The sequence below is a fragment of the Carcharhinus amblyrhynchos genome, chromosome 13 (genome assembly GCF_965287045.1).
Source record: "Carcharhinus amblyrhynchos chromosome 13, sCarAmb.v2.hapA, whole genome shotgun sequence".
Classification (NCBI taxonomy): Eukaryota; Metazoa; Chordata; class Chondrichthyes; order Carcharhiniformes; family Carcharhinidae; genus Carcharhinus; species Carcharhinus amblyrhynchos.
The window spans coordinates 9,985,757-9,997,930 of record NC_137336.1 but is presented as its reverse complement, the minus strand read 5'-3'; the positions used below and the strand labels follow the sequence as shown (position 1 = coordinate 9,997,930).

The window sequence follows — 12,174 nt, the reverse complement described above, 5'->3', positions numbered from 1 at the left end:
CCATTTCAATAGCGTCTTTCATGGTCACAGGATGCATAGTGTGCTTTACAACCACTGAGGTTACTCTCTGAAGCAGAGTTAAATTAAAGTTAAAAGTTTATTTATTGGTGCCACAAGCAAAGCTTACATTAACACTGCAATGAAGTTACTGTGAAAATCGCCAAGTCGCCTCTTCAGGTACACTGAGGGAGAAATTAGCACGGCCAATGCACCCTAACCACCATGTCTTTCAGACTGTGGGAGGAAACCGGAGCACCCGGAGGAAACCCACGCAGACACGGGGAGAACGTGCAGACTTCACACAGACAGTGACTCAAGCCAGGTATCGAATCTGGGTCCCTGGCGCTGCGAAGCAACAATGCTAACCACTGTGCTACCGTGCCCAAGGTAATGTAGGAAGGACAGTAGCCATTTTTCCAGCAGCTGAAAATGTGATTATTGATTAGAACAATTTTTTTTTAACCGATGTTGCTGGAAGGTTAAATGTTGACCCACGACATTGGCTGTCTTATAGCCTTGGGGTCTTTACAGGTATCAGTTGTAGCTCAGTGAGTAGCTCTCTCAGTTTTGAGTCAGAATGTTTTGGGTTCATTCCGCGTTCCTTGACACCTGAGCACAAGACCCAGGCTGACACTCCCAGTGCAGCGGTTAGCACTGCTACCTCAGAGTGCCAGGGATCTGGGTTCGATCCTGGCTTGGGTCACTGTCTGTGTGGAGTTTGCACGTTCTCCCTGTGTCTGCGTGGGTTTCCTCCGGCTGATCCGATTTCCTCTCACAGTCTGAAAGATGTGCTAGTTGGGTGCATTGGTCATTCTAAATTCTCCCTCAGTGTACCCAAACAGGCGCCGGAGTGTGGCAACTAGGGGATTTTCACAGTAACCTCATTGCGGTGCTAATGTAAACCTACTTGTGACACTTATAAATAAATACATTTTTAAAACAGTGCAGTGCTGAGGGAATGCAACACTGTCAGAAGTGCCCCCTTTCAGATGGTATTTTAAACCAAGGTCCCTTTATCCACTCAGGTGAGTAAAAACGAGCAGAAATGGAACTGGACCGGCCACTGTGCCTATAAGAGCAGGTCTGTGGTAATTGTACCATTTAGGGTCAATCTGCAAAACAAGGGTCACATGACCAGAGACCCAACCAGGGAGCAGGGTGGGGGGATCACCCTGGTAAGTGCAGGCTTCTGCACTCAGAATCCATCTCAGAAGCTGGTTGCAACATGAGGCTGCCAGCCTCGGTATAGCTTTAACCTGTAAGCACACGAGTTATATTTTCCTTAAACCAGTGAATGAGCGTCTTTACAAGGTCAGAGGTTGGGAATCCCATGGTGAGCAACTCAGTTCCCGACCCCCCCCCTCAAATCCTGTCCATCATCTACAAGGCACAAGTCAGGGGTCTAATGGAATCCTCTCCACTTGCCTGCATAAGGACAGCTCCAACAACACTCAAGAAACTCAATACCATCCAGGAGAAAGAAGCCCATTTGATTGGCACCTAATACGTTCTAAACCAGCACCACCGATGCACAGTGTCAGCCGTGTGTACTATCTACAAGTTACACTGCAGGAACTCACCAAGGTTCCTTAGACAGTACCTTCCAAACATATGTGCTCTGCTACCTGGAAGGACAAGGGCAGCAGATACATGGGAACACCACCACCTGAAGGTTCCCCTCCAAGAAACTCACCGCTGACTTGGAAATACGTCATTGTTCTGAGTCAAAATCCTGGAATTCCCTCCCTAATGGCACAGTGGGTGCACCTACACCACATGGACTGCAGGAGCTCAAAAAGGCGGCCAACGATCCTTGAAAATATTAAAAAAGCCAATTGCTGTTTGTGGGAGCTTGCTGTGTGCAAATTGGCTGCTGCGTTTCCCACACCATATAACGTGTGACTGCACTGTGAAATTAGTTAATCAGCTGAAATGCTTTAAAGAACGGCACGGTGGCACAGTGGTTAGCACTGCTGCCTCATGGTGCCAGGGACCTGGGTTCGATTCCTGGTCTGGGCCACTGTCTGTGTGGAGTTTGCACGTTCTCCCAGTGTCTGCGCGGGTTTCCTCCGTGTGCTCCCACAGTCCAAAGTTGCGCTGGTTAGGTGCATTGGCTGTGCTAAATTGCCCCTTACTGTCAGGGGATTAGCAGGGTAAATATGTGGCAAATGGAGCCTGGGTGAAATTGTGGTCAGTGCAGACTCGATGGGCCGAATGGCCGCCTTCTGCACTGGAGGGATTGTATGGATATGAACGTCCTAAGGTCATGAAAGGTGATTATAGAAATATAAATCTTTCATTATGAGCTTAATTCCTGCTGTGAGGCTGGAATCTGCAATCTTCCAAGTTTAACTCATGCTGGATGCATATAATTGATTTTTTTTTACAAGATATTAGAATCTTTTGTGCATTTGGATTTGTGAATCGCAGTGCAACGGGTAACAGACCTGCAGTGTAAAGCAGCTGTCAGTAGATGGCAGTCACGGTTTGCAGTTCAGGAGGAGCAAGATCCCAAGAGCACAAACAATGGAAAAAACAGAGGCAGGGCTGAGAGGGAGAGAGAGCAAAGGAGAGTTACCAGCAGGAGAAGTGTAAACCCTTCAGTTACACTTGTTCGAGACTGAGCACTGGAAAGAGAAAGAATGAGAGAAGGCTAGAACAAAAGAGAGTGATGGGGGTGCGGGGGAGAGGGAGGTAAATGGATAGAGAAAGGGAGAGATAGGAGAGAGAGGGTGAGGAGGGGGCTTGAGAAATGCAGGGGTGTAGGGGTAACAGAGGACGCAGAGAGGGTGAGAGAAAGGGGAAGGCAGTGAGAGAGGGAGTGATAAAGAGAGGGAGAGAGATATGGAGAGGGTGAAGAAAGAAATAGAGAAAGGGGTGTGAGAGAGAGGGGTGAAAGAAAGAGAGAGAGAGAGAGAGAGGAGGTCAGTGACAGAGGGAGTGATAAAGAGAGGGAGAGAGATAGAGGGGCAGGAGTGATAAAGAGAGGGAGAGAGAGGTATGGAGAGGGTGAAGAGAGAAACAGAGAAAGGGTTGTGAGAGAGAGAGGTGCAAGAAAGAGAGGGAGAGAAAGAGAAAGACAAATTTCTTCAGCCAGAGGGTGGTGAATCTGTGGACTTCATTGTCACAGAAGGCTGTGGAGGTTAGGTCATTGAGTATATTTAGTACAGAGATCGATAGGTTCTTGATCGTAAAGGGGATCAAAGCTTATGGGGAAAAGGTGGGCGAATGGAGTTGAGAAACTTATCAGCCATGATTGAATGGCGAAGCCGACTCGATGGGCTGAATGGCCTAATTCTGTTCCTATCCATGACAGTCTTGGTCTAAAAAGGGAGATAGAAATAAGAAAAGGAGAGAGAAGGAAAACTGAAGGGAGATGTTGGGCGGTGGACACAGTGAGGGGGTGTTACCAGTGGGAATGCTGTTTTCCTCGGAGTACGGCCTGTTGTAATCAGGGTGATCGATGTCGGCGTAGTTTGGTTCACGTTTGGCCTCCAGCATTGGCATGTACTCGAGCTGCTCATCCTTCGTCATGTCCATGTACCCCCCATCATTCTCAAAGGACAGGGCCACGTAGCTGTGGGAGAAACCAGACGGATGAGTGAGTGAGTGAGTGAGAGACACAGGGAGAGCGAGAGAAAGCTCATTGGGAATACAGCACGCAGACCCTGCTGCCCAGATAGTGAAACGCTAAATTACACAGCAAAGATGGAGGCCATTCGATCCATCCTGCCTATGGTGACTGTTTGAAAGGACTATCCAGTCAGAGAGTCCCTGCTTGGTCTCATTCCCAGTAAGAAGTCACACAACACCAGGTTGAAGTCCAACAGGTTTATTTGGGAGCCACTAGCTTTCGGGGCTCTGCCCCTTCGTCAGGTGAGTGGGGGGTTTTGATAATAAACAGGGCATATAAAGACACACATTCAGTTTACAGTAGTTTACACAGTGACTGTGTGTCTTTATATGCCCTGTTTGAGATCAAAACCCCCCACTCACCTGATGAAGGGGCAGAGCACCGAAAGCTAGTGGTGTTTGCTACCAGATAAACCTGTTGGACTTTAACCTGGTGTTGTGAGACTCCTTACTGTGTTTACCCCAGTCCAACACCGGCATCTCCACATCGTGACTACTATCTCTCTCCCCCACAGAGCTCCGTACATCTTATTCTTCTCCAGAATGTATCTCAATACCCTTTTGAAAGTTACGATTTAATCCGCTTCCAGTGTCCTTTCAGGCAGAATCTTCCAGATCACAACAACTGGCTGCGTGAAAGGAAATTCTCACCTTCCCTCCTCTGGGTCTTTTGCTGATTGTATTAGAAATTGGTTTCAGGGTCACACCCTTCCCTAGCTTAGCATAAATTGACCTCAGTGCCCTACAGATCAACCAGGAGCTTGGGGTGGGTGGGTGTTAAAATCAGAGAGCTTTCTCCAGCCCTTCATCCAGTGAGCCGCAGCCGAGAATTGTTTGAGTTTGGCAGCACCAGCGGGTTGGACGGATGGGCCTCGGTGGATGGCTCTGGCAATCTTAGAGTGGGATTTTCCAGCCCCTCCACCCCGCAGCGTGCTTTCCAGTGGCGGAGGCAGCTCGCTATTGGCCAGCGGCAGAATTCCGGTACAGCATTTTCAGTTGTTTGCTAGTTGTGCCGCCAGGACAGGAAATCACTGTCGGACGGACTGGAAAATCCCACAATGGGATGGGCTGGAAAATTCAGGCCCTAGGGCCAGATGTCCTGCGGCTCCCATGGCGTGTTTCATGACGGAATGCATGCATACTGACATGCATGCCCAGAGAGGGGCGCGCGTGCATAGGGAGGGGTACACATACACGCACAGACAAGCATGCACAGAGAGATGCACACACACACACGCACACACATGTAGAGATGCACAGACAGAGAAACACACAGACATACACAGACAGACACGCACGCATAGAGAGATGCACACACACACACACAAACGCACAGACAGACAGACACACAGACATACATGCACAGAGAGACACACATACACACACACATACATGCACAGAGAGAACACACACACACACACACACACACACAGACGCACAGACAGACACACAGACATACGTGCATAGACACGCATGCAGAGATGCACACACACATACACACAGGCGCACAGACAGAGAGACAAACAGACATACATGCACAGACACGCATACACAGAGAGACGCACACACACATAGAGATGCACAGACAGAGACACACAGACATATACGGACAGACACGCATGCACAGAATACTGCAGCCTACAAGCAGTGAGGAATGATGTCTGACTTCAATTGCAGGAAGCCAGGAGGATGGGTTGGTCTCGTTGACCCGTGGAGTTTGACACTGTTCTGGCCACATCTGGACCAGGGCCAAAACAAACACCAAGAAAATAAAAATCGAGAATCGGAAACTATTTCCACAATTACACACAGGATAGAAACAACTAGTCATTTGCACAGGGTGTGTTAGGAATTCAAAGACCCTTCATTGTTATACTGAAGGCTGCTCAGTTATTAATCCTTTCAGTCTGATCCTTCCAGCATTGAAGAATGGGGCGGGAACCTCAGCATAAATTTCAATTATTTTGCTGATTCCTTTTGTAAAGTTCCCTCTGGGTCAATGAGACTGCGGGAAATGAGTGAGTGAGTGAGGGAACTTTGTACATTGGAATGACAATACTGGGGACAGGATGCAACCGTACAGGCTACACGATGTTAACCAAATCATACAGTGCAGGAGGAGGCCACTCAGCCCATTCTAACTCTGTTGACCCTCTGAAAGAGATATAGGCCTGAAATTCAAGCTCCCACATCGGTGAGTTTCAGGCTGTGGAGGTGGGGAGGGTGAGATTGAAGGAACGGGATTTGGTCTGGGTTCCCAGCCACCTGACTGCACAGTGATTTTATACTTAAGGCCTGAAATGAGATGCCCGCCCTTACCCCAATTGAAACCCTCCATTTTTTCATTGGTTCCTGGGATGTGGGCATCTCTGGGCAAGGCTTGCCTTCACCGCCCATTCCTAATTGTCCTTCTAGAGATGGTGGCGAGTCATTTTCTTAGAGTCATAGAGGTTTACAGCATGGAAACAGGCCCTTCGGCCCAGCTTGTCCATGCTGCCTTTTTTTTTAAATGACTAAGCTAGTCCCAGTTGCCTGTGTTTGGTCCATATTCCTCGGTAGCCATCTTACTCATGGAACTGTCTAAATGCTTTTTAAAAGACAAAATTGTATCCGCCTCTATTACTACCTTTGGCAGCTTGTTCCAGACACTCACCACCCTCTGCGTGAAAAAATTGCCCCTCTGGACCCTTATGCATCTCTCCCCTCTCACCTTAAATCTATGCCCTCAAGTTTTAGACTCCCTTACCTTTGGGAAAAGATATTGACCATCTAGCTGATCTATGCCTCTCATTATTTTATAGACTTCTATAAGATCACCCCTAAGCCTCCTACATTCCAGAGGAAAAAAATTGCAGGGTATCCAGTCTCTCCTAATAACTCAATTCATCAAGTTCTGGTAGCATCCTAGTAAATCTTTTCTGCACTCTTTCTAGTTTAATAATATCCTTTCTATAATAGGGTGACTAGAGCTATACACAATATTCCAAGTGTGGTCTTATCAATGTCTTGTACAACTTCAACAAAATGTCCCAACTCCTGTATTCAATGTTCTGACCGATGAAACCAAGCATGCCAAATGCCTTCTTCACCATCCTGTCCACCTGTCACTCCACTTTCAGTGAGCTATGAACATGTACTCATGGATCTCTTTGTTCTGTAAATCTCCCCAATGCCCTATCCTTAACCATTAAGTCCTGCCCTGGTTCGATCTACCAAGATACATCTCCTCGCAGTTATCTGAATTAAACTCCATCTGCCACTTGTCAGCCCACTGGCCCAATGGATCAAGATCCAGTTGCGATCCGAGATAACTTTCTTCACTGCCCACTATGCCACCAATCTTGGTGTCATCTGCAAACTTACTAACCGTGCCTCCTATATTCTCATCCAAATTATTCTTGAACTGTTGCAGTCCATGAAAGCAGCTTATCATCATTTTTAAGGGCAATTAGGGATGGGCAACAAACACTGGTTTGGCCAGTGACACCCACACCCCATTGAATAAATGAACAAATATTGTTCCACAGCTCTCCTGCCTTGGGATGTCTTACCATGTTCAAGATGCTATATGAGTGCCAGTTGTTACTGTAAGGATAATGACCTCTCTAACATTACCTCTTCATCCTCTCGTTGTAGGAGTTTGTGATGGCGGTATTTGACTCTCCCTGACCTTTGTCCGCGTAGTGCTGTAGGAAGGTGTGCTTGTTCCTGTACAGGTAATCCACTAGATCACCATGGCGGCAGTATTCGGTGATGATGTAGATCGGACCTGTCCAAAACAAAGTCACAGTCTCTCAGCCAGCATCCCATCCCCATCAACTCATCCCCATCATACTCCGAGAGATCAGTGTCTATCACACGGCCTCCATCGTCTACAACTCTCAGACTATGAAAGGATTCAAGAGAATTCTCCAGTTCTCTCCAACACTGATTGTCTCCATTTCCAGTTCTAAAACTCTGACTCAAATATTGCTACAACAACAATATCTACTCAAACATCAGCAATAGATTAATTAATAGAACATTAAATAACTGAGTACACTTGTGCACAATTCTGGTTTCTGTAATTACAAAAATAAAGGTTTTTTGGCTTCCTGGTGAGCTGTGGCTTCTTTTCAAGCTTAGTGATAATCTGCATTGACAGCCTGGGGCCTTCAGTTTCAGCCCTTGCATCTGCTGGGCCTGGGGCCTCAGATCCAGGGAAGGCCCACAGGCACCCCAGCGCCCAGGTTGGCTTTTGCAGGTTCCTATCCTGGGTAGGCCCACAGGCACTCCCAGAGCCTGGGTTGGCCTGTTTGGGTTCCAGATAGTAAGAAGTCTCACACCACCAGGTTAAAGTCCAACAGGTTTATTTGATAGTAAATGCCACAAGCTTTTGGAACGCTGTTCCTTCATCAAGTGAGTGGAGAGTGGAGCGTGACCGAACTCTCCACTCACCTGATGAAGGAACAGTGTGTTCCGAAAGCTTGTGGCGTTTACTATCAAATAAACCTGTTGGACTTTAACCTGGTGGTGTGAGACTTCTTACTGTGTTTACCCCAGTCCAACGCCGACATCTCCACATCATGGGTTCCAGATCCCAGGAGGGTCCAAGATCCATGCCAGGTCTGGCGACCCAGAATCAGATTAACCTGGGTGCCCTGACCCAGGGAAGGCACAGGGACCTGATGCAGGGTAAGCCCAGGATGCAGCATAGGGCTGGTGGCACTGATCCTGGCTAGGACCCGGGGGCCCTGGTGGCTTTGGGGCCTTCACCATTAGAGCTTGGGCCTTGATCTATATTCAATAAGTATTATTTCTGGCCTTGTACCATCAGTGGGCCTTAGTAGAGGCTTCTCGACTTTCCCCACTTTGAGACATTATGCCTATGGATGATTTTGATATCAAAGATGAGAATAACACAAGAATGAGGCTGATCTTTACCTCCTTTGGTACAGGCTCCCAGGAGATTGACGATATTTAAATGAGGGCCGAGGTGACTCATTATTTTCAGCTCCGACATGAGAGCTTGTTTCTCACTCGTCCTTGCAGTAGCTATAAATCACAGAGAGACAAGGAGTTAGGGATTTGTAGCAGTGGAGGGTCAGGAGACATTCTACGCGATGAGATGAAGATGTTGAAGTATCTAATCAATATGTTTCTGAAAGTTACTACTGAATTTGCTTCCACTGCCCTTTACAATATATTACACAGTAAGAAATCTGACAACGCCAGGTTTAAGTCCAACCAATTTATTTGATAGTAAACTCACAAGCTTTCGGGGTTTGTCCCAGCTTGTGAGTTTACTGTCAAATAAATTGGTTGGACTTTAACCTGGTGTTGTCAGACTTCTTACTGTGTTTACCCCAGTCCAACGCCGACGTCTCCACACCATCTTTACAATGTATAACAGAACCTGTCCACTGGCCCAACTGGTTCGTGCCAGAGCTTATACTTCACACAAGCCTCCTCCCACTGCTCTTCAACTCACCCTATCAGACCTTCTATAGCATGACTCTCAGTAACTTTTACAGATGCACCATAGAAAGCATTCTTTCTGGTTGTATCACAGCTTGGTATGGGCTCCTGCTCTGCCCAAGAAACTACAAAAGGTCGTGAATGTAGCCCAATCCATCACACAAACCAGCCTCCCACCCATTGACTCTGTCTACACTTCCCGCTGCCTCGGCAAAGCAGCCAGCATAATTAAGGGCTCCACGCACCACGGACATTCTCTCTTCCACCTTCTTCTGTCAGGAAAAAGATGTACAAAAGTCTGAGGTCACGTCCCAACCGACTCAAGAACAGCTTCTTTACTGCTGCCATCAGACTTTTGAATGGACCTACCTCGCACTAAGTTGACCTTTCTCTACACCTTAGCTATGACTGTAACACTACATTCTGCACTCTCTCGTTTCCTTCTCCATGAACAGTATGCTTTATCTGTATAGCGCACAAGAAACAATGCTTTTCAATGTATGTTAATACATGTGACAATAATAAATTAAAACAAATCAAAATCGAAGTGAAATGAGGTGTGCTTTGATTGTTCACAGCAATGACTGAGGGCTGTGTGCTCTCTCTGTGTCCAAAGTTTTAATATTTTATTTCATTTTTACCACTTGAAGTAGATGACACTTCCATTGATGTATGAACGATTAAGCATTTTTTATAATTTGTTCTGAAATATTCAGTCTGTATTAAATGTTTCATTCAAGCGTTACGGCTGGTGAACAATTTCAAACTGGCAGCCCACTGAGAAGAAGGAGGACCACTCATTGGCCTAGATTCCCCCAATGGACTTGTATTAAGTTGATCTTTCTCTAACCCTAGCTATGACTGTAACGTTACATTCTGCGCTCTCTCCTTTTCCTCTCTATGAACGCTATGCTTTGTCTGTATAGCACACAAGGGACGATACTTTTGACTGTAAATGCGTGTGACAACAATAAATCAAATGAAAAACATTCATTTCTCCCTATCAAGCTTCCATTTAAGAGCAACTACATAATTTGTTTCAGCTACTCCAGGAGATTTTGGATCATTTTAACTTGCAAAAAAAAAATGCCCTTCTCATAACATGATCTCTGTTTCTTTTGCCGATTATCTTATTTCTGTGTCCTTGGGTTACCAACCCTCCTCCCATTGGAAATAGTTTCTCCTGATCTACTCTATTGAAAATCTATCATGGGTAGGGGCAATTTTATAGCTGCAATCGCTATGAATGTAAATGTGGGCGCAAACTCCCACGAGAGAATTGGGAAACAAATCTCCTGTTTTTGGACCCCTCTCCCCTGCAAATGGCTCGCCAGTAATATCATGAGGTTTACCCCCGAATCTCATTTCAATAAATTATCATATAATTAGGAGCCTTCCTTGTCCCCCCAACATTTACAATTTCTCCGTCGCCGATGTAACATCATGCCAGCGAGGTTTACAACATATTTAAAAACATGAAGTGGAAACCTGCAGGGTCGCAAAAGTAAGTATAGCCCCGGGGGGGGGGAGAGGGGCAACCTGGAAGCCTGGCACTGCTCACTGGGTTTGTATCAAACCTGCTACTGATGGTTCAAAAAGGCACCACTTGCACAGAATAACGAGGAAGAGGGATTAATTGTTGACCACGCTAGCAATGCCCACATCCGTCCCAATACCAAACAAACAGTGACCCTTGACAGAGTGGGAAATTGGAAATGAGAATTCCCCTTCCGATTGGGTCTTCCCATCAACCACATGCCCTCTCCACATGCCGTAGCGTGGACTCACTCTTCAGCATCTTCACGGCGACTTTCATGGTGGTGTTGGAACTCAGTCCATGGGCCATCGCTTCCACCACTCTGCCAAAGGCACCAGAGCCCAGTGTCCGACCTACAGGAGACAACAAACAACCATCAGTCCTGCCCAAACCCCACAGTCCAAACCCCTGAGTCAACAACAGCCTCCCACCTCCCACAAACTCCAATCCATCCCAATCTCTTCTGGGTGACCCTCCGTCAGAGCAGTCATCCAGACTCGAAACATCAGGTCTGTTCTCTCCCCACAGATGCTGTCAGACCTGCCGAGATTTTCCAGCATTTTCTTTTTTTGTTTTGAATTCCAGCATCTGCAGTAATCTGCTTATATCGTCCAAATCTCTGCCACTCCCTGCATCGCTTCTGTTGGGCATTAAATCCCAAAGTTATTTAATACCCATCAGGTACGTAAGTGGCAACAGTCAGGCCTTTGCCAGGATCAAGGACCCTTGAGGGTGGGAGAGGGGGCTTTAAATTTCGCCCTCACATTCTGCTTGTTTCAAAGACCAATATTCACCTCGAGGATGGAGGCTGCTGATATAGACAATCATTCTCTTCAAACTGACCTGGATGTATGTGCACAGGCATGGACTGAATCTGGGTGCAGCCAAGTGCACGGGTGAGCAACATCTGGACATGGCAACAAACCCATAAGGAACATCTGGGCGCTATTGTGCACCAGTTGCAGACACATCTGGGCGAGGACAGACATAGTTTGGGTGACATCTGGATACTGCTCCCTACCTTCCTGCAGCCCTATATCCCTCGGATTTCTCTTTGTTTCTCCAATTCAGTGCATTCGCCAATTTTAATCTCCAAGCTCTGCTCTGGAATTCCTTCCCTAACCTTCAGAGGTATGTAGCAACTAACCAGTCCATCATAGTGGGTCAGCTCTCAAGTAATGATGGGACGAGTACAGGAAAGAGATAGAGAATCTGGTGAACTGGTGCAATGACGATAACCTCTCCCTCAGTGTCAACAAAATAAAGGAGATAGTCATTGATTCCACGGCTCCTGTCTACATCAATGGGGATGAAATATAAATGGTCAAGAACTTCAAGGTTTTAGGTGTCCAGATCACCAACAGCCTAGCCTGGTCCCTCCGTGTGGACGCTATAGTTAAGAAAACCCACCAATGCCTCTACTTTCTCAGGAGACTAAGGAAATTTGAAATGTCCGCTACAACTCTCACCAACTTTTACAAATGCACCATAGAAAACATTCTTTCTGGTTGTATCACATCTTGGTATGGCTCCTCCATTGCCAAGAC

The 12,174-nt window shown here is 46.7% G+C and overlaps 1 protein-coding gene across 1 annotated transcript in view; it reads right to left on the bottom strand.

The window, feature by feature from the left end:
* The window catches only part of pdgfrb (platelet-derived growth factor receptor, beta polypeptide), a 52,208-nt gene that overhangs the window by 14,542 nt on the left and 25,492 nt on the right, over positions 1 to 12,174 (bottom strand). The window contains exons 11-14 of the mRNA XM_080201268.1: positions 10,879 to 10,980; positions 8,557 to 8,667; positions 7,249 to 7,402; positions 3,411 to 3,577 (exon numbers count right to left, since the gene is read on the bottom strand). Of these exons, the coding sequence (XP_080057394.1) occupies positions 3,411 to 3,577; positions 7,249 to 7,402; positions 8,557 to 8,667; positions 10,879 to 10,980 (534 nt within the window). The remainder of the gene's footprint in view (positions 1 to 3,410; positions 3,578 to 7,248; positions 7,403 to 8,556; positions 8,668 to 10,878; positions 10,981 to 12,174) is intronic.